The sequence below is a fragment of the Polypterus senegalus genome, chromosome 13 (genome assembly GCF_016835505.1).
Source record: "Polypterus senegalus isolate Bchr_013 chromosome 13, ASM1683550v1, whole genome shotgun sequence".
Classification (NCBI taxonomy): domain Eukaryota; kingdom Metazoa; phylum Chordata; class Cladistia; order Polypteriformes; family Polypteridae; genus Polypterus; species Polypterus senegalus.
In genome coordinates this window covers 162,603,789-162,626,981 of record NC_053166.1, presented here as the reverse complement: position 1 = coordinate 162,626,981, position 23,193 = coordinate 162,603,789, and the positions used below count along the sequence as shown (strand labels likewise).

At 49.4% G+C, this 23,193-nt stretch overlaps 1 protein-coding gene across 3 annotated transcripts in view; it reads right to left on the bottom strand.

The window, feature by feature from the left end:
- Positions 1-13,131, bottom strand: part of pemt (phosphatidylethanolamine N-methyltransferase) — a 35,327-nt gene extending 22,196 nt beyond the window's left edge. Inside the window, exons 1-2 of one of the 3 annotated variants that reach the window (XM_039775496.1) lie at positions 12,905-13,131; positions 6,638-6,745 (exon numbers count right to left, since the gene is read on the bottom strand). In XM_039775496.1, the coding sequence (XP_039631430.1) occupies positions 6,638-6,745; positions 12,905-12,985 (189 nt within the window). In that variant the 5' untranslated portion in view covers positions 12,986-13,131. Of the gene's footprint in view, positions 1-6,637; positions 6,746-7,737; positions 7,836-12,904 lie in introns of those variants that run through there. The other 2 variants (XM_039775494.1, XM_039775495.1) reach the window with 2 other exon arrangements.
- Between the last annotated feature and the right edge of the window lie 10,062 nt (positions 13,132-23,193).

The window sequence follows — 23,193 nt, the reverse complement described above, 5'->3', positions numbered from 1 at the left end:
ACAGGGGTTCAACATGACAAATTGTTAACCTAAGCACGTGAGGTGTCGTTTTAGACTATTTCAAGGTCGATGATGACGAATATGGGGTTATTTTTGATTTTCGATCCTTTTCTAGCCCTCTATGGACCTCAGAGGGTGACAAACGACAAACTTCTATTACAACTGAGAATATTCAGACTTTAAACATTTCAGTTAAAGCTCACATTGTAATATTTTAAGTCTCTGACACAGCTATTCTTGTTTATTATGTCACATTTCCTATGGACGCCCCAAATTAGGGTGGCTGCTGCTAATTCCGATTTTTTTCTAGAAGTTTCCCTGCACTCACACAGAATCCACCTGCCTCCTTGGTTGAGTTTACGTCGTCATTCACAGGCCAAGCTTACCAAAAACTAAGAGCTGCACGTGACAACCCAGATGTCACCAGGCACCACACAAGCCATGAATGGGCAGTGACTTGGTCGACACCTGCATAGCAACCCGTGGGGGGCATCGGCCACTGTGTCCCAAAAGTAGCCTGATATGCCATGCAGCCTGCCACCCATGGAGACCTTGAATGCCTGGCTGCTGCGTGGCATAGGATGGCAGTGGGGGAATGTTAAACACATAAAGACACTCCACTCTACAAAGGCTCAAGGATGACAAGGAGCTGAAATGAATCACTTTGTATAGCGCCTTCTTTAGTGAGCCCTGTGCCCGTCTGAGCCAGGTCTGCCATGCTCTACCTCTTCTTTCCACAATTCCTGGCCTTTGTTTTTTTTTGCTGTCACCCGCCTCACTGGGGTCCACAGCACCTTTCCTGTTTCTGCTCAATTTATAGAGGGCCAAAAAGTGAAGTCCCCCACTCTGAGGTGCCATTACCTACCCGGCACTGTGGAAGTGTGCCAAGGGGGGCATCTTAAGCATGCCATCTAGCAGCTGGAGCTCTGGCTGTCCTCAGTGACCGTGCAGGTGACACGAGGCAGTGCGGTACAGTGTGACACACATGATTATTCACGATACCCGCTTCTCTCCCTGAGCCACATGCATTAACCCCTTGTGAACTGGTGGACATGAAAGGCACTCTTAACGTTAAGAGAGATATGAAAGGCGCTATATAAAAGTCCTACCGATGTGAAAGGCACGAGAGAGAGCGGAAGCATTGCATGCTGGGTAGTTATGTACAGACACAGACGCTGTCCTCATGGTCACATTGGCACACCTTTGTCACAGAAATGTACATTTTAACTAAGATGGGCCGAAATCCAAGTAATCAGTGTAGACCTCGGCATGAACGGACGCAGTGTGCCACGTGATGGGCATGTCTCTGTTGTGCGCCCTTTGGTAAGGGATTTGTAAGGGCAGTGTTCATGTTTGTGATGCACCACCTGTTGGAAAGAGAAATGCAATGCGTTTTATTGCTAAACAAGTTTGTGATGTGCCATCTGTTGGAAAGACAGGGACATAGAAACTGGCTCCTGCCCTTTTATTAGGATGTGGCAGCCCCTACCGTTCAAATCCACGCAGTCGAGTGCGACATCGTCGATAACACCAAAGATGAATACGGGGAGTCTTTGTTTTATGTGCAGCTCATCATGCCCTTTACAGATGGGTCTCAGGTTCAGCTCCGTTCAAACTCTCGTAAAGCACGTTGGCCAGGTGAGGACCACAGACAGATGCACATGTGACTGGGAGACCACTTTAGGGCTTACTGCCTGGCAATTCCACCCGCTGCCATCTAACACCCCCCACCCCCTTTTCCTTTCATCAATGGACCCGCAGGTCCTCGGTGCAAAGAGCTGTGACAGCACCTCTGCCTCTGCCTATCTGGACCCGCCCCTTATACTGGACGGGACCACCAGAAGGTCACATCTGACAGGACCTCACTGCGCAGTGCTGGCTGCTACTTTGCGGATTTCGGCGGCCCACCTCCCTCTCGTGGTCTTGTGTCTTGCCACATGCTGTGTTCCTTGCCCGACCTGATCGACGCTGTCAGTGGTCACTATGGAGAGGCGCTATACACACCCACACGATCCCAGGTTCAAACCTCAACCCCAAGGCCCCCCCCCAGTGTTCGCACTGCAGAAATACGACAACAACCTGCTGCTTGTGCTTCACAGGCAGGTGTCAAATGTGGCGGACAAAGCCCTGCGCTCTCGTAAGACTGGACCCCGACGAGGCACACGTGAGGCTCACTTGAGACCTGGCGCACACAATGGCGGCTCTCACACGGCACTGAACGTGTCAGGCGTCTTGTTACTCACCCAAGATCTTGAGCGGGCGAGGAGTACGCCATGATGGATACCAGCTCAGGGGCCGATTTGTTTGGTGATGACAGTTTATTGTGTGGAATGGTGACGAATGAAGGCACAGGAGACTCAGGGGTAAGGGGAGGGTGCTGAAAGGTGCCACCTTCACACTCTGCGCCACTCAAAAACACAAAATCACACAAGGCTGTCACCAAATACGAAGGCACACAACAAGGGACCACAGGGTGGTGACCCGGCCCACTACCCACTGAACCGCTCGACCCCACAGGCTCCTTTTGCTTCATCCCGTACAAATTCCCCTGCCACCCTGACTCCATTCCTACATTGGGGGCACGGCAGGCAAACCCCTCATCTCTGGGCTCTCAGCGGGCCAACTCTGATCTCCTTCAGGGGCTCCGTCACCCACTTACCCTCAGGGCTCAGTCTACAAAGCCACCCGTTTCATTTTAAAAATGGCTGGGGAGTACAAGCACTTAAAGTGGGTGGGCACTGCCCGCCACACTATGTGACAGTAGCTGAGGTCACAGTGAACTTCTGATTTATGTGTCTTAACATGTGACACGTCAAACACGTCACAGCTGTCTGGTGCCACCATCAGTGAGCAGGACCACCTGACCTCGAGATGAGTGTGCGACTTACCTGAACGGGCATGTCAAAAAAAAAATAAGACGGGCAGACAGACAGATAAGAAAGGGTTAGTTTAGGGGGGATTCACCAGACCCCCATTAGTGTCACTATTCGGACCAGAAGTGAACTGCGCAATGCCAGCTCACTGCTCAAATAAACCTTGACCCGGGTCAGCGGTGCAGGACTTTGACTCCTGCCTGGCACTCAGGTGAGTGGCCTTGAGTTTGGCGCCCACCTGCCATATTTGCTTAACAAAGGCAACCTGAGGGCAGCACGGGCTTCAGCTTCGGCCTTACAGTAAGTCCTGGGAGGCACCGACATGAGGGGACGCCAGGGGACTTCGGTTCACAAAGCTGTCACAGCTTTTTTTGGAACGTGTTGCAGGCATCAAATTCAAAACGAGTGAAGATTTGCAAAACAACAATAAAGTTTATCAGTTTGAACATTCGATATCTTGTCTTCATAGTGTAGTCAATTGAGTATCGGCGGAAAAGGATTTGCAAATCACTGTGTTCTGTTTTTATTTACGTTTTACACAACGTGCCAACTGCATCGGAATTGGGGTTGTAGATAGATAGATAGATGTGAAAGGCGCTATATGATAGATAGATAGATAGATAGATAGATAGATAGATAGATAGATAGATAGATAGATAGAGTGAAAGGCGCTATATGATAGATAGATAGATAGATAGATAGATAGATAGATAGAGTGAAAGGCGCTATATGATAGATAGATAGATAGATAGATAGATAGATAGATAGATAGATAGATAGATAGATAGATAGATACAGTGGTGTGAAAAACTATTTGCCCCCTTCCTGATTTCTTATTCTTTTGCATGTTTGTCACACAAAATGTTTCTGATCATCAAACACATTTAACCATTAGTCAAATATAACACAAGTAAACACAAAATGCAGTTTTTAAATGATGGTTATTATTATTTAGGGAGAAAAAATCCAAACCTACATGGCCCTGTGTGAAAAAGTAATTGCCCCTGAACCTAATAACTGGTTGGGCCACCCTTAGCAGCAATAACTGCAATCAAGCGTTTGCGATAACTTGCAATGAGTCTTTTACAGGCTCTGGAGGAATTTTGGCCCACTCATCTTTGCAGAATTGTTGTAATTCAGCTTTATTTGAGGGTTTTCTAGCATGAACCGCCTTTTTAAGGTCATGCCATAGCATCTCAATTGGATTCAGGTCAGGACTTTGACTAGGCCACTCCAAAGTCTTCATTTTGTTTTTCTTCAGCCATTCAGAGGTGGATTTGCTGGTGTGTTTTGGGTCATTGTCCTGTTGCAGCACCCAAGATCGCTTCAGCTTGAGTTGACGAACAGATGGCGGACATTCTCCTTCAGGATTTTTGGTAGACAGTAGAATTCATGGTTCCATCTATCACAGCAAGCCTTCCAGGTCCTGAAGCAGCAAAACAACCCCAGACCATCACACTACCACCACCATATTTTACTGTTGGTATGATGTTCTTTTCTGAAATGCTGTGTTCCTTTTACGCCAGATGTAACGGACATTTGCCTTCCAAAAGTTCAACTTTTGTCTCATCAGTCCACAAGGTATTTTCCCAAAAGTCTTGGCAATCATTGAGATGTTTCTTAGCAAAATTGAGACGAGCCCTAATGTTCTTTTTGCTTAACAGTGGTTTGTGTCTTGGAAATCTGCCATGCAGGCCGTTTTTGCCCAGTCTCTTTCTTATGGTGGAGTCGTGAACACTGACCTTAATTGAGGCAAGTGAGGCCTGCAGTTCTTTAGACGTTGTCCTGGGGTCTTTGTGACCTCTCGGATGAGTCGCCTCGCTCTTGGGGTAATTTTGGTCGGCCGGCCACTCCTGGGAAGGTTCACCACTGTTCCATGTTTTTGCCATTTGTGGATAATGGCTCTCACTGTGGTTCACTGGAGTCCCAAAGCTTTAGAAATGGCTTTATAACCTTTACCAGACTGATAGATCTCAATTACTTCTGTTCTCATTTGTTCCTGAATTTCTTTGGATCTTGGCATGATGTCTAGCTTTTGAGGTGCTTTTGGTCTACTTCTCTGTGTCAGGCAGCTCCTATTTAAGTGATTTCTTGATTGAAACAGGTGTGGCAGTAATCAGGAAATTGAACTCAGGTGTGATACACCACAGTTAGGTTATTTTTAACAAGGGGCAATTACTTTTTCACACAGGGCCATGTAGGTTTGGATTTTGTTTTCTCCCTTAATAATTAAAACCATCATTTAAAAACTGCATTTTGTGTTTACTTGTGTTATATTTGACTAATGGTTAAATGTGTTTGATGATCAGAAACATTTTGTGTGACAAACATGCAAAAGAATAAGAAATCAGGAAGGGGGCAAATAGTTTTTCACACCATTGTATGAAAGGCGCTATATGATAGATAAATGTGAAAGGCGCTATATACTAGACAGATAGATATACAGATATATTTTTCCTACACATTCATGGTCCCCCGACCAGCAGTTCTCAGGTCCAGGCCTGTGTTCCCCATGACTTTTAAATGCTTTCCCATTTTCATGAAGTCAATCCAGAAATGTCAAAACTGGGTTTCTTTTTTAATGTAAGAAACGTTTATTAAGAAACAGTGTTTAGTTATTTTGGGCCAGGGTTTTTACAGTTGCCCTCTCCCTTTTGAGAACCACACGTTTCCACCCTTTTTTTTCTGTGTAGGCCACAAAGCCTGCTGCTTGCCTTGAGCTGGTGAGGCCCACCTTACATTTCCAGGCCAGCAGGTCAGTTTTGTGACTGAGGCCTACAACACGGCCTATCTGACCCTTTCGATATTTTCTGTTGTTCTTACAGTTTTCAAAGGTCAAACCAGTTCTTCACGATGCCCACTTACGTGTTATGAGGAGGACTTTTTCATCTCTGAAGCACCTTAAACTTTTTACAGATCTTCTTGGCACTTCTGGTAGAGATCTGGTAAAGGTGGCACTGACCCAGCACACCCAGTATACACTTCTATTAAAGTAACATAACACTGACCACTAGAACGGACCGTCCAACTGTAGCAGCTATACAGTTCAAGACGGTGCGAGAGTTTCACAGACACTTTCATGTTGTGAGTTTAATTAAACATCTTAAAGGCCTTCAAAATATAAAGACACCACTGGCCAGGGGCTTCACTGACCAGCCCAGAAGAGGGTCACCCTGTCCAGCTTACTCACAACTATGACCAGGAGGCTTCAAGCCTAGCAGGTCCCTAATAAAGCAAAACCACCACAAGGAGGAGGATTACCACAAACCCCTGGCTTGTGCACAAACAAGAAAACAAGGAATCTTTATAAACTGAGAGATTTATTAGCAAAAACAAGGAAAAATTCCTCAACTGATCAGAAAAAGGCAAAGGGATCTGTCTGAGAAGGCACTGCACAGTCCAGAAGAACAATCCAAACAAAAAAAAAACAATAACTAAGGCAAGAAAATCACAAAAAACAGAACATTCAAGCAACACGTACAACTCAACTCAACACAATCCCAAAGCCCCCCGGGGGTCTCTCTGGACTGACCAAACATAAAGCCGGAGGGAGGAGCCAGCAGCAGGCATGTCAGGATGGCCCCGCCTCCTGGAGCTCCACAGACAAACATAACAGAAATGACACGAAAGAGAAGAATTTGGATGTGCCAGTAAAGCCCTGACATTTCAACAGTGGCACGTGACGGGCGCCATACGCTGCTGCAGGCAAGGGGCACTGCCACTCTGGGCACTGGTGAAGGAACAGGGAAAGGACGGATACTCACGACATTCCAGAAGAAGGGGTTGAAGCAAACGGCAAAAGCTGAGATGCCAAACGAGGTCTCTGTGATGTCGAGGTATTGAAGAGCATCAGCCATCACCGAGACATCAACCTGCAGGACAAGACGAGACAAACAAAGGCTGTCACTCGGGAACTGCACACACAACTAAAGACAATATGAAGCTACTCGGGTGGTCTCACCCCACCAATGAAGTCAGTGGCCAGGATGCCCACCAGTCACCCAACAGGGGGGAAAGCAAAGCTAAATGCCACCTCAAAGTGAACCGAACTGACGGATTCATTCTGCAAATCTTTGAGAGGAGGACCCGCAGCCGAGCTGTCCATGGCGCATGCCTGTGTATTTTCACACGGTGCCCCTGTGCCTACTCCAGCATTCTGTATGCCCAGAACCCGGACATTAGCCATGTGGACTTGGCCAGTTTTTCTTTATTTGGTGTCTGGTGCCAGTTAGGGTGAACACACGAGTGGGAGGCATGGCCTCAAGTATGTCAGGGTGCGACTGAACTTCTGATGGATTTATCTGGCAACGGTATAATCCACCTTAATGAATGGAGAGGTGTCTGTGTGTGTCACTCCAACACATGGTGCACCACACACATCTGAAGTAATAAAATGCCTTGCATTTGTCATTCCAGCAGATGGCGCATCACAAACATTAACAGCACTACGTGCTCCCATACCAAGTGGCATATAACAGAGACAGATGCATTGCAATTGTCATTAACAGACTGTTTGTGAAGCGTCATCTGTTGGAATGACAAATGCAGCGTATTTTAATACTACATGCTTTACAAAATACATTCCAATAGATGGTGCGCTGCAAACGTTAACATCGAGGTCAACGTTGGTTACTTGGATTTCAACCCATCTTAGGCGGGCAGCACAGCTGGCGTATTTGTATAAACTCTTCAGACTGAAAATCATTTAACAAATGTAATGAGGCGACACGCAGTGCTTGCTGGTGCCAATCCAATGGATTTCCGCTCCTTATGTCACATTTTTAGGCGGCTCATGGCCGCTGCACTAGATGGACTTCTTACAGGACTTTGGCAGAGTTTTCTAGGCTCCCCTGCAGCTGCTCACTTGAATGCCAGGCCATTCGGCTGGTGACTCAGCGCTGATGCCACCCGATGGTGCCATTACAGTGTTACCTCCACATGGAATGCGTAATGTAATAACACGGACGTGTCTGGGACCCAACAGCGTTCACCTCTCTTGAACCGCTAAAAGCACAGCTTCATTCTCTTTGATTTGCTCACTCGCGCTGCCACTGCCAAGCAAACAACAAGGGTCAGGCTGTAGACCTGCAGAGCTCTGTGACTCAATGGGAATGCGTGCCAATGTCACATGACTCTGAGAAGGGTCTGGCGGCGGCCTGCGGCACTACAAGGCAAGCCCACTCGATAGCCGCCATTCCTCGTGTTAAGGAAGTTTCATGAGAATCGCGTGTCGTGTAACATGACTGACCACATAAACAGGCTTGAATGTTTGCAGTCTGATTGGCTCCTCAGCGGAGCACAGCTTTGACGGCGCAGCCCACCAGCAGGTTAAAATGCCACGTATACGGTGAAATGTTAAAAACCACCTTATTGGCTCTGTTGAGGTGTGTAGTGACCTCCAGGACAACAGGGGGTGCTATTGCTAAACACTGTCGGCTCCTTCCTTCTATGCAACACCGAGAACCCGCCCAGTGAGGGCAACTGACTCCGTCCCTTCCGGTTCACAGGGTTTTTATTGATGGAGGCGTCAATTTGACAAGAGTGGCCCACCGGACAGAAGCCAAATCTGTTAATGACAGCCGAAGAAGTGTACCCTGGGTGTTGTGTTGTGTCAAAATATTAAACAGGATGACCCGGTTGGCACCCGGCCACAATGCCCTAACCCATGTGTCTACACAGTATGCCTGTTAGATGGCTGTCATTGGCCAGTGGGCAGCAACAAAGACAGTCTGGCTTAGGACAGCGACTGGCACGGACCCCGAGAGGAGTTTTTAAAGCTCAAAATAAACAAAGCAGTGGAAAGGGTACGGAGTGCCAACTTGTACCCTTTGTCATTACTGGAGTAATTGGGGAGGGGATTTTAGTAGAACGGCCCCCTTTGGCATTTCCAAGCAATCCTTATGTAAGAAAAGATAAAAAGTGCAGCAAGGGGGCAAAGGGGAGTCAAACTCTGAAAGGTCCTCCAACAGCACGGCCGATGGATGAAGGCCTTGGCGTTCCTGGTCATGGCACCCCCTCGTCAAACACACGCGGGTTACACGGCAGGCTGCGCTCGCTCGCTCGCCCCATTACACCTGCTGTGTCAACACGGCTAACACCTGTCAGCAGACCAAACCTCACTCGACATGTGACCACCCGTCAAACATGTGGGTCAGGAGGTCCTCGTCACGGCGGTCAGGCACAGGGACGCCTGCTCTGACACGGACGCCGAGGACTTCCTTTTTTTGGCACTCGTTTGCCCGTAACTGAGCACTAGTGAGACCACACCTGGTGGACTGCGAGCTGTTCAGGTCTCCATACTGCAAGAGCAGAAAGTCCAGAGGAGGACATCTGCAGGGGATGAGTGACGAGGAGTCATGGCCAGAGAATGCAGGCAGGGGACGTTGGGGACACGGTGGGACACTTGTGAAGGGCACATTTCACACGCGTGGCAGAACTTTCACATAAGTGACCAAGCCATGTGGCGGGCAGCAGGACTTTAGGGGCCTTCAAAACTCGGCTTGATGTCACTTTGGAGGAGTTAGTTAGGCTGAATGGCTGAAGTTTTAAATAACAACTTTATTATGCTGACTCGGGAGGTTCTGATACTTCAATTGTGTAACTGATTACAATGCCACTCATGGGCACCAATAAAAGGGAACTAAAAAGAGTGACGTCGACCAGTTGTATGATAACGTGGCTGGCACAGGAGCAGCTGGTGATGTAGAAAAGGCCATTGGGAGGTCACTCGATCAGAGCAGAAAAGTGCTAAAAAAAAAAGAAAAGAAGTTGGCAAAAATGAGCACTGACTTGGGGGGCTTTAAAAAATGTGTACCACCCACCCCAAAAAAAAGGAAAAGTTAGTCACTGCTCACAAAAAAGCGCCATCCACTGAACAGTGTCATCTCCAGACAGAGGGGCAGCGCCAGTGACAGACTGAGGAGACCCCACACTGTGCGACTCTTCAATTCCACCCTGGGGGGTAAACGTTAACATTATACATTAAAGTTATTGTCTGTTATACCCGCATTGTTATCACTCTGATATTTAATATTGTTTATTATTAGTGAGCTGCTGCTGGTTTATGGGTTAATGTCCCCTTGGGATTAATAAAGTATCTATCTATCTATCATATAGCGCCTTTCATATCTATCTATCTATCCATCTATCCATTTATCCATCCATCCATTTATCCCATGTTGGGCAGCAGGACCACTGGGACTTCACCGTGGCTTAGCTCCATCTCAGTCACTTATTGATAAACTTGCTGTGCTGCCCACCTAAGACCAGTTGAGACCCCAGCGTTAACGTTGACGGTGCCGTGCGTCTGTCCGCTTGCTGTACAGGGTTTGTAAAAGCAGTGCTAATGTTTCTGGTGCGCCATCTGTTGGACAGGAGAGGCAGAGCAAGTGCAGGGACACACAGGCACTCACCCTTTCATTAAGATGGATTCCATTTGTATTTTGGTGGGCCGAATGTCACTGGGTAGACAAAGTGACATTTAACACCGTAACAGGCAGCGACTGGCCACTTTAGGACTAATGCATTTCTTAGAAAATGAATGGTGGAGATGAAAATACGGGGGGTGAGGGGGGGCTGCCTGTTGTAAGTGCAATGTGGTGAAACGCTGAGAGAAGCAGACGGACAGTAAGATGAGAGCTGTAATCCAGCGAGCCAATGAGACCGCGGCCACAAAGCAAAAAGGGCCAAGCTGCCTGCCGCCTTTGAGGACATTGCATGCCACTGAAACTGCGTGGGTGTCGGAGAAATGGTCTGCCACACAGCATGATGGGAAGAGTCGTGTCAGCGTCCGGACTGGCGCGAGGTTGGAGAAGAGGTGAATCAATGGGGACTTGGGAGCGAGGTGGCCAGAAGGATTAAACACGTGTGCTGCTGGATCGAGTGCGAGAATTTGACTGGTCGACAAATGGCAGAGTTTAGTGAAGCAAAATTCTACCTTTTCTTACAGACTCAATTTTGGGCACTCGAGTACGGGCTAGCAATAGGCAGGGTCCATGTGCCAGTCAACGTGCCAGTTACACAGTCTACTGTTGGGCCCAAGGGCTGTGCGTTAATGAAATCCTGTGGGAAACGAGGAGAGATGTCCGTAGTTGTGGGGTCATGAAAGCGGTTAAGCATTTAATCAACATACACGATGCATTAATGGCGCTTACAGGTGGTATGCGCCACTCCTTTGAAGACCTGCAGTACGCAGTCTGGCGGGCTGGGAGATCATCAATCGACGCCCACACAGATGGAAACGAGAAGGAGCTGCCATGTGAGCTCTGAGACGCCCATCCTTGCACTTCGGTCTGTTGCTGTGCTGTGTGTGACACTGGCTTGCGTGTCTTGTGTGATATTGTGTGTCGCTCGGTGGCAGTGACACGTCTCCCGACTGTGAGGTCAGCTGTCTATCAGGTTTGTGGATTCACTTTCATGTCACCGTCACCGGGGTTCAGTCCATGTCAGAAATGCCACTGTTCATGCAGGGCCATTCATTTCCTGCCAGGGATTGCGCACCGCAACATCTTCGGTGGCCATGAGAAGGACCTGAAGAGAAAGTTAAGGGTCACCGTGAGCCGAACATTAAAACCGTGGGTTGTACTGCATGTGATCAAGATGCAAGGCCGGGGTGCACGAGTCTTTGTGTGAGAGTAACATCCCTTACAATTTTACAGATAGATAGATGTGAAAGGCGCTGTATAATGGATAGATAGATGGAAGTGAAAGGCGCTATATAACTGACAGATAGATGTGAAAGATATAACGGATAGATATAGATAGATGTGAAAGGTGCTATATAACAGCTAGATAGACTAATACATTGATGTGAAAGGCGCTATATAACTGACAGATAGATACAAGTGCATCTCAATAAATTAGAATATCATCAAATGTTAAAAAAAAAAAAAAAGACATTTCAAGCATCTAATTCTTTTCATTTTGCTGATTATGGCCTAAAGGTAATGAAAACTCTGTTTTTTAATACAGAAATGTTGGCCTGTTGTTGAAAGGCATGTCTGTGTACGCATGCACTCAATACCCAGTCGGGGCTCCTTTGGCATGAATGACTGGCATGGAGGCCATCAGCCTGTGGCCCTGCTGAGGGGTTATGGAAGCCCAGGTGCTTTGACTGCGGCCTTCAGCTCGTCTGTATTGTTGGCCCTGGTGTCTCCTATTGAAATATATCACTCTGCGTCTGATGAATCTACACTATGTAAATATATGAGTTTCACTTTTTGAATTAATAAAGTAAATGATCTTTTCGATGATATTCTAATTTATTGAGATGCACCTGTAGATAAATAGATAGATAGAAATGAAAGGCGCTATATGACAGATCGATCGATCGAGTGAGTGAGTGAGTGGCACTAGATAACAGACAGACAGATCCCTTAACTGGCCTAACACAGCAGATGTCTGGTAAACACACACGGAGTTTGCGGCTCTTTACTTTGGGTGGATGTAACGCTGTAATGCGGTCGGTGCACAGTAGCTGGCCAACTGCGAGCAGATGTGTCTGTTCTTCAAAACCGAACCATCCAGTTCGAATCAAACATCCACACCGTTATCCCCATCAATGTTTTGCAAATTAAGCGCATTAAACGTTAAAACGGCCATTTCACCTCACGCTGCTTATTCTGTGAGGATCGCGGCGTATTTACGGAGAGAAAGTCGTGTTTTTTTTTAATAAAAGGCGTCCGGCGCCCGGCCCAGTGTTTTCGGTTTCCATCGGCTATCTCCGCCGCCAGTCGGCTATAACCGGAACCCGCTCGTCTTCTGTCGTGTCGCCCGCCTATCTAATGACGTATTTGTGCTTTGAGCCCAATACACACACACGCACGCGCGACACGAGAGGCGGAGAGAACGAATGGCGGACGGACAGGTTCGGAGCGGTTAGTATCAAGTGTGCTTCACATGAGTTCACCACGTCGTGTCCTAAAAGTGGGCGCCCCAAACTCAAACGCAGTTGTCTTTGTCGTGACAGCGGCACACGACTCCGAACGGCATAATGGAAGAATAACAACATAATAATAGGAATGCGAATCTACCTTGCTGTAGTCCACGTTATTCAGACCCCCACAACAGTCCAACTCAGACGACGCTTGGCAGACGACAAAGGCGCTGGACATGGGCCACCAACGCGTGTCCCAAAATAAATCCCGTGGCCACAGTCCGAGCTTGACACGCCGCGCGCCTTAATTGTGATGTGTTGCTGTCGCGTGGCCGAGTACCGCCGCGGTGCATGACGGTCAGTGTAGTTCTTTAAAAGCAGCTCGTTGCCCTTAACTATAAAGGCTGTCTGGTGCTCATTTTCCCCAGGGTTACCCCATGTTATCCCAGTTTTACCCTCTTTCTTCCCCTCCCTCTTTTATTTCAGGGTCCCTGTCCATTTTTTGGCAGGGTGGCCCCTTGATTGGCTGCCCTCCATAGTTAATACCACTTGTGCCTGCCAGACCATCATGGTACTCATGGTACCCTGTCTTGCCCCTCCGATGAAGCCATTTGTGACTCCACAATGGATGAAGTTCCGCTGGCAGTCCAGATTTGCGTGCTGCCACTCTTTCCGGCCAGGATGTTACATCAGAAGAGCAGAAGGAGGCTCTTGTAAGGCGCCTTGCATCACAAACAAGGGGCCGCCGCTGCCCCAGACGATGTTTTGAAGCGATATTTGGCGAGAATATTTTTAAAATGTCATTTTTCACACTCAACCGCTTCTTTTGAGAAGGGGAAAAAAAAATGCCACACAACCAACGTGTAAAAGATAACCGGAGCAAATAAACATTGTCTACGGCGGGCGGGCGGGCAGCGGCGGGCCATCCAACACTTATCAGCCGCAGATAACACCTGCTTTGATCCCCTCGTGTCGTCACCGTGGTCTGCACCTCACATTGATGGAAAGAACACATTTTCCATTTACGTTAAGTCAATATTATTGTTGTGCAGGTGATGAGTGGCTTCCGTTACCAAAGCGCGGACCCCGCGTCCTGTCCCATTGTGTAGATGCCTGTCACAAGTCAGATGCCACCCCACATCCTGTCCTTTCAGGTCCACACAAGGGGCAGAAGATGCAAGCACTGAAAGTGGGCATTGGGGGCATTTGAGTATCCAACTGTGCCCTGTGCCATGACATATCTGGTGAAGTGGGACAGAGGAGGGGGGGTTTAGAGTGGGACCAGGAAGTATGAGGGGCCACAGGGTGCAGCTGGGCTGGGGTGGGGGGGCTTACAGTGGCTAGGAGGGGCCACAGGGTGCAGCTGGGCGGTGGTGGGGGGCTTACAGTGGTTAAGAGGGGCCACAGGGTGCAGCTGGGGTGGGGGGGCTTACAGTGGTTAGGAGGGGCCACAGGGTGCAGCTGGGCTGGGGTGGGGGGGCTTACAGTGGTTCTGGTAAACCATGAGGGGCCGTTAGGGGATATGACTACCTGGGACATTCAGGGGCGCCACAGCAGAGCCCCAAGGCCGATTCAGCACCATGGACAGTAAACTGAGGCGCAGACTGAAGATGATGAACCGCTGGGTGAGTAAGAGGGCACGCGACTGGGCAGGACACATTAAGAAAGCTAGCAGGAGGTTTAAGTTATCGAGCGCCCCCAAGTGTTTAGTGTAAGTGTGAGGCGCCGTATACCACACTAGCACAGCCTCCCCTGGTGCACTGTGTGCAGTTTTGGTCGCCATGTTACAAAACTTAGACGCCGCAGTGCTAAGGCAAAGAGCGGAGGAGAACAACGAGGAGGACTGAGCACCACGGAGAGCAACTGAGGAGGGGACTAAACTGATTAAGAGGTGACCTGACTGGACAGAAGACACGGAGACAGCTAATGAGGTGTTTAGGTTATCTAGCGCCCCCAAGTGTTCACTCCAAGCCCAAGGAGCCGAGGCCTCGCCTGCAGTCCTGAGTGTGGTTTTGGTCTTCATATTACAAAAAAAAGAGACCCAGCAGCACCAGAGAAAGTCCAGGAGGGAACAGCTGGGCTGACTGAAGACCACGGAGAGCAGAAAGAGTGAAGGAGCAATGGAGGTGACATCCAGGCCAGTAGAACATTCAGTACAAGCCCAAGGAGCTTCACAAGATGCTCGTGAGGCCTCATCGGTGTGAAGTTTACTTTTATAGAAATTCTTCACCTCCCACCCTCATGCTAGGATCCCTTCATGGAAGAATTGTGACAAGGTGCCATCACCCAGTGTCTTGGGTCGTCTGGTTGCCACCTGAGATCCTTATGAAATGATGGGGTTTACACTCCTGTCTTCTCCTGGTCACAAGGCACAACATCCGAGGGGGCTACCGTCATGGAGTTGTGACCAGCAGTGTCTTGGGTGTGAAGACCCAGGCGGGACCATGGCAGACTGACTGTCCCTCGCTGTGTGTGTGGACCTCTCTAGCATCCACGTGAGCCCACCTCCCTCATCACGACTGCCCATCTGCCCGGCTCATGATGCACCTTTAACATCAATTCTGTCATCAGCTCACAGTGATGCCCTCTGATGTCATTGTCATCTGACTAAGCAAAGCCATAGAGAGTTAGGTGACCACCGACTGCTCAGGAAAAGCCACAGGCTCTGAACGGCCTGGCATCAAACAGCAGGTAGTGCTCATTTTAATAAGAGAAGACCCTCATCACTAAGCTGGAAAGTTCAGACTGCACATGTGCACGCCCAGGTAAGGGTATAGGGGGCAATGCCAGGCCAATGGGTGTGCCCCTCAGCCAGAAACATGAAGCAACATGTAAGTACTGGCACTGGGTATTTGAGACAAAAAACAGCTTAAGAAGACAAAGCTGTGGTTTCGTCTACATATTTAAGAAGAGAAGCATTTATGATCTGCTGTGCCCGCTGGCCCCTAAGGCACCAATGCCACCATCTGTGTCCCAAGCACTTGTTTTCATTCGTCATGAAAGGCCATTGAGCCCTGTGTTTGCGACGCTCGCCATGCCTGCCTGCACAAAGACGACTTCTGCCAGGTGACACGCGACTCGCTCGTCGTTATTTTGGTGCCGCGCTTTGTTCAGAGGACATGAAATAAGAAAAAAAAAAAGGTGCCTGCTTTGTCCACCGCACTGCCCCTGCTCTCCAAGCGCCTCTCGAAGCTTCACCCGCCAAAACAAGCAGGATACCATGTGTTTGTTACGCCTTAGCAATCTGCTCAGTCGTGAATGGTGTTGCGCCACAGAGAGTGGGGTCGCGCCCACCACGCTGGACAAACACGTGCGGCGCCAGCCTGAGAGCACACGGCAGCAAGCCGGCCCTGTGCCCGTGTCCACTGGCTTTATCAGGACGTCTGTGGGGGGCACACGGGCGAGAGGAGCAAGCTGCACTGCGAGGACAAAGGTGGCACGGCACATGACACTGACACGTGTGTCCCCACTGAAGAGGCCATCAGGATGTGACCACAACAGAGAGAACAGAAAAAAATGAGCCGTGTGGTATATAGCGCCTTTCAGATGTCTGTCGTACCTATTACACTGTGCAGAATGACACCTAGCTGGTATATAGCGCCTTTCAAATCTCTACTCATTCATCTGTTATAACAGATAATATAGCGCCTTTCACACCGATCTGTGCATTAAATAGTAATTTCATATCTATTATCTAGTGCCTTGCACCCTTTCATATCTGGTATATAGCGCCTTTCACATCTCTACTCATTCATCTGTTATATAGCGCCTTCCATGCGTATCACTGCATTATGAGGTGCCTTTATATCGTCATTGCATATCTAGTGCCTTTTACAGTTACATACCCACCCAGCTGTTATGTAATGCCTTTCATATCCATCTGTCTGCCACCCTTGTGGTATGGCACTATAGTTCAGAAAATTGTAACCTCTTGTGATCAGCCTGGCTGCTCTTGTAGTCAAGGCTGGCACAGCCCACTTTGATGATTAGCACTAACCCGTCCAAACAGTCAACCCTCACTTATCTAGTGCAGTGGGCAGTGCTGTAAGGCGCTATATAATGTCAACAGATATGTGTAACTTCATCAGTGCGTCTGGACAACAAGCATGTAGGAGTAGCTGCATTAGAAGAGAGATGGCACAGAAATGCCCACGAAGTGCCCAACACCAGTCTATTCCATGAAGGGGTGAGCTGCCGGCCCACCACTCAGAGCTAACGTTAGGCATTTGGTCAATAAAGCAATGCAGAGCTGATGACAAGGAGGAGCCCCCCGTACAGCTTCATTAATAGGCCAGGCCCGGAGGTGTGATGAGGGGGGACGCATGATGGGGATTCGGAGTACACTGGGAACAATGGGAGAGAGAGGAGGGACAGTGCGGGCCTGACATAGCGGGTGGTCTGCGGGATCCGGGGCACCAGCCTGAGCTCAACAAGGAAGACAAAGGAAAAAGAAGTGCCAATCCGCAGGGGGCGCCACTAACCACAGCAATCTCCCAGAATTCCAAACCAGCTGACACTTTGCCAAGGCAGCCCATCATGTTGGACCCCCGTCCCGCTCTAATCAGAGTCCCGCCGAGGAGATGATTGCCACTAATGGCCGTCCTCATTTTTCTTTTCCTTTTTTGACAGCTCACTTAATTATGACCTACATCTCCCCGATGGCTCCCGACTCTCATTAACTTGGCGGCAGTGAAAGAAAACAGGGCTGCGGTTACACAAGCAAGTGGTCGGTGCCAATCTGAGATGGGCAGAGAGCAATACCCGCAACAAGGGACAAAGTGACCGGCGCCCATTAAACACATGAGGCAAGTCAGGTGTCCAGCATAGAAGGTGCCAGGGGGCCAGCACTCAATAAATAAGACGAGGGCCAGTCAGGGTTACTGTGGACAATACCCAGCCAAGTGACCACACGTATAGAAAAGGCTGGCATACAAGCAAAAGGAAGTGAGGCCGGGCCAGGACTAGTGGACAGAATGGCCGCCGACAGCAACTGACCAGAAGAGGAGAGAGCGTCCAGTCAGATATTCAGAGACAAGCTGAGGGAACACAAGAGGAAGAGGAGCAGGTGGGCAGGTGTGGGCAAAACGATGCAATCTGATGTGCTGACCAGCAGCGGGTACAGCTGAGTGGACAGACAGGAAGTGCCCATCTAGAAGTGCAAGAGGAGTCACCTTATGGGCCTGCTGACCCTCCGCTGATGAACCATGGCAATAAGAACCACACCTTTGCCAGTTTTCCGCATGCCCACTCTGCCTCAGCTGCACTGGCATGGATGCCTCATCATTTCTGGAATGGCCACGTCTGGCCTGGCAGGCGGGCTCCTGGTGTTGTCGGTAGCCACCTGCCTTTCAGGTGTGTATTCTGTCAACCATGGCACTTAGTTGCACTGGTACGTGCCCTGCTGATGCACTCATGCCACTTTAGCTAATTACTCACAAATAAAAGTTCCGTTTTAGCTCATCGGCCTGATCTTTCATTTTTCAGTTGCAGCACTGGGGACGAGTTGGCATTGACTCAGCCCTGTTTTAAATATACTGGGTGCTTTCGAAGTCCCGTTGGCACTGATAAAGCAGTGTGTTGCAAATGCCCTGTTGACACTGGTCCACTCCTGTAAAGAATATGCCTGTGCCCAGCTGACACCAATAAAGCCCTGTATGGCAAATACCAAGAGCCCTATGCCCTGTTGGCACTGCCCTGTACTTAATATTTTTGGTAGTCTTATGCCCTGCTAGCATTGATTCAGCCAGGAATTTCTGTGCCCTGTTGGCATTGATAAAACCCTATGTTTCATATGCCAGGTATTCACATATTGCGTTGACATGGATAAAGCCCTGTATTGAATATGCCAAGTGTCCCTATGCCCTGTTGGCACTGGTACTGCACAAAACTAAATGCCCCATGTAGTCATGTGCCGTTACAGCATTAAGTCGTCAGCTCTGCACTAAACAGATTCTCGTATACCCCGTTGGCATTAGTAAAGCCCTGTACTGAATATGCCAAGTGTGCCAATGCTCTGTTGAAGTGATCTCCCATAAAGAATATGCCAAGTGCTTCAGTGGCATTGACAAACCCTGCACTGACTATATCAGGTGCTCATAAGCCCTGCTGGCACTGGTTCAGCTCTGTATTGAATATCCCAGGTGCCAGGTCTTGTGCCATGCTAGCATTGATTCAGCTTTGTATTAAACATGCCAGGTACTTGTATGCCCTGTTGGCATCAATAAAGGCCTGTACTGAATATACGCACTGATGATACTGTGGCAGGGCATACTGTTTGGCATGGGGTTGGGTGACTTGCAGAAGTGTGCCACGTTTATTAGCTGTAGACTGGGCAGGAGGGGACACAGAGACTGCGACAGCCCCTCATGCCCTTCATTACGTGAGCAGATTATTAAGCTTTGCCAAAGGTGTCTTCACGCTCACGTTTTCATTTTGGAGTATAAAAGCTGCACTGATGTTCACCTGACCTGCTCTTCAAAGCTTGTGCCCCTCGCCAGCCTGGTTGTCATCAAGTGTTGTCGGCCGGTGGACACTACAGACAAAACCTGCGCCGTGCCAGGCCCGTTATCAAAGAACAAGGCCGAGGAAGAACAACGAAGAGGCCCGCTTTCAATTAAATTCTGTAATCAGACGCCACAAAGAGCGCCTGGCGCTGCCACCCCAATGTTCTGGACACCTGACGTAACAACAGAATCAAAGCAGCGCCTCGATGAAAGCCACGCTGTCCGCCTTTTTGAAAAGGGTTTGGAGAGAAAGACAGACCATCGGTGTCTGGACTGAGAAGAAGAGGCTCGGGTCACCGTGTTCACATCTGAGAATGAGGGGAGGGCGAGACCCTCCGACGGGATATGCAAATGAGGCCCCGTGAAGCTGAGCCAATCACGGGCCTTCTTGGACATCAAGTGGCTGACCATCACATCTTCGTTGTAATTCCTTCTGGGCTGGTCAGCAGTCTCTTAGATACCCGACACCAGCCCATAATAGACACCACATGGCGCCAGAGGGCTTTTACTAAAAAAAAAAGTGAATGGGCAAATGACCACACGCATAAACCCAGCTGGGAGGACACAGCCCTGGCCGTGATGCCCATCCACAGCCAGCCGAGTGCTCACAACCCGATGAAGACCACCCAATCAGGCATTAGGCTGGGGTCTGAACCCACACTGGTCGAGTTGTGACAGAGCAGCCCTGTAGAGTTGGCATAGGGACACAGCAGAAGGATGCCCACTCAGTGCTATGTGCCCACACTCCACCAAGCGCGCCATCTCTCTCTCTCTCTCTGGACATAAAGTGGTAAGACGTTCATCCATCCACAAGAGGGCAGGAGCGCCCTATGAACACAGGCGTCGGTTCGTAAACCGCGTGGCATACATCCAAGTGTCACACCAAAGAAAGAGGAGCGTGAGGACCAGAGTGACCGATGACAAAGAGAAGGAGACGTAAGGCACACTCGCTGAACAGAGACGCCTTCCAAACTCACAGACTTACCAACACGTCTGTCTTAATACCCGGGCATCTCGCTGGGCGACAGCAGTACACAAATACATAAACAGAACGGAGCGGTCGCCCGGTCCTCCCCTCCTACCAGTGCAGCAATGGCAGCTCAAGTGGCTCAGAAAGCAACACCAGAGTTTGACAACTAGGGGGCAACACTGGCAGCCTGCCAATGAGTGGGTGTGTGTGTTTGAGATGGTGACATGCCAGCCAGTAAAGCCACCCCCCATCCACAAGAGACAAGAAAAGGGGGCTGCTGGGTGTGTGGGCTTTGGTCCTGGGTGGGAGTGCGATACGCCCAACGGTGAAGACAATGGGGAGGGGACAAGAGGAGCGGGCAAGGGGGGCCCAAGGGCTCAGACAATGGGGGGTGACAGGAGGGGGACTCTGAAAAGCCACCGTGCCACATCCTTAATCTTTGGATGAAACCGTAGCACTTTATAATAGCGAGGGTGGCTTCTCTTTTCTGATTTGGAAGACGTGGTCAGGAGGTCTTGCTGTACACGAAGGTGAGTTTCAGTGCCACCCTCTGCATAAGAACATTAAGGGTGTCAGAAATGTTACGTCACACTAGAGGAGCGTCCACCACACGGTGTCAACACGCCATTGGTTTGTCCCGAGGCAGTCGTTCACCTCAAACCAATCACCTTTAAAGCCAGCCTCTGATGTCATAAAGCCACTGAACAAGCCCCTCCTACTGGCACGTCTGCAAATGTCCTCCAGGCTTACAAAAGAGACAGAAAGGCCAGCATTTCACCCCCAAACTGTGTGACCGCACTGGGACCCCGAGGAGAGCCACTGTGTCCTCTGGTCCAGACCCCCTTTACCTCCGTCACCTCCTGGTCTGACCATCTGCAGCGGGAGGTGGTGGTGCTCAGGGTCCTCCACACCTTTCCTTCTTCTGCCCAAGTGCCCTCCTGAAAGTCCTGACTTCTTTGTGGCTTCACATGCATGAACCTTCTGAGTCCAATCTAACTGTCCAGCGGACCACCCGGCCCATCTACTGTACTAAAAACCCCACTCTAGGTTGGTGTGCACCGACTGTACCTGCGGTGTCGCCGAGGGAGACCCCCCACCTTCATCACTAGATTGGTCAAACCTTAACACACACACACACACACACACGTGAGTGATGCCGGACCCCCTCCACTAAAGTATAGAAGCGTGATGCCTCCTCAGTACCCCACCTGGGGCCTCGCCATGTCAGCACTAACCAAGCCCTGGTGCCCCCTGAGACCCCTCGGTTATGTGCCACTTGCCAACCAATGGTGTCCTGCTTGTACTACGCTGTTGACCACTCAGCCTCGGCCAGCCCTGCAAGGAGGAGCAAATGGCGAGCCAGTGCTTTACTTTACAGCACTTCAGCTACGACGTTTAGTAAGGGTTAATAAAATAAAAGGAAAAGAAAAACGGAATTGTGGAAAGCGTCACGGCGGAAAGTCATTCAGGGTGGCGTTTTGATTGGCGTGACACGTACAGCAAGTCTCACTCTGAATTGGTCACCCGTCTCCGGCCCTCCTCTGCCCTGGGTGGTTCTTGGTGATGCGAGTCAAACACACACACACACACACACACACACACACAAACAACTTGACTTCACCAAAAAGTGATGGAAATTCCCAGGCAGACATCTATCTATCTATCTATCTATCATATAGTGCCTTTCCTTCCTATCTATCTATCTATCTATTTTATAGCGCCTTTCATATCTATCTATCTATCTATTTTATAGCGCCTTTCATTTCTATCTATCTGTCTATCTGTCTATCATATAGCGCCTTTCATATCTATTGATCTATTTTATGCTGCCTTTCATGTTTTTCCATTATATAGCGCCTTTCACATCTACGTATCTAAATGCCTGGCTTCTAAAGGCCTTGCAGTATGTACCGTATGTATCCAGAGACATAAAAGAGGGGCCTGAAATCTTCTTTGGTTGCCCAATAATGAAGAAGGACCGCCACTTTCTAATCTGTGAAGATTTAAATAGCATTTGCAAGTCCGGAAGCCACAAGGGGGCATCATAGTAGCAGAGGAATGGGGGGCTATGGATTCTTTAGGGACTTGGGGTCCCACACATTTTTGATGCCCATCCACCATAATGAGGCCTAATAGCCCAGATATTCAGGTTAACAGCCAGGCTGTTCATTATTTTATAATTCATGCATGTCTGCCTGGAGAAGACCCTCAGGGCTCCATTAATGTAAAGAAGCCCACCCTGGGATGAGAGAGGGTGCCTTTGCCAACGACCTCTTTGTTTTTGTCTGCCACTCGGAAGGGCAAGCCAGGGGGGACCTCTGACCACGCCCCCTCTCTTGATGAAGGCCACCCCCCAAAGGCCAGTGATGGCCGTCCAGTCGCGGACCGGACCGAGAAGTAAGTGGCTGCTCTGCGTGTCTGTGCTTGAGAGAGTGACAGGGAGATGGTGACAGCTGTAATTGGTTTATTTTGTTAAAAGGGACTGCCAGGCTGCCACCCCAACACTTGAGCCCTTGCCTGGTGTGTCTGAGTATATAAAGGAGAGTACCTGGTACTTGTGTGTGTGTGTGTGTGTGTGTGTGCGCCTGTAGCAATGGCTCAGTTAGCAATGACACACACTTGACTTGCACTCTGTGTCATCTGCTCCATCGTTACCAGAGATGGCAGGCCGAGCCGCTCAAAGCCGCCTTGGGGAGCCGCGCCTTCTGTCATCAAACCCCTCAGTCCAGTTCTGGGCCGCGGGGGGCGCCTCTCCTGGTCAGCCTACTGCCATCACACACACTGGCCATCAGTGTGGAGTCACCACAAGTGACGCTCTGCACAGATCTGATTTGAAGCCAAGATGCTGAGGAATCGGAGTCTGCACAGCCGCGTGGGCCGACGCCGGTGGCAGGTGTCCCCTCCGACAATTCAGCCAAGTGTTTGGACACACGATGAGGGAATGAAAAGTGAGATATAAGAATAAAGTGAATT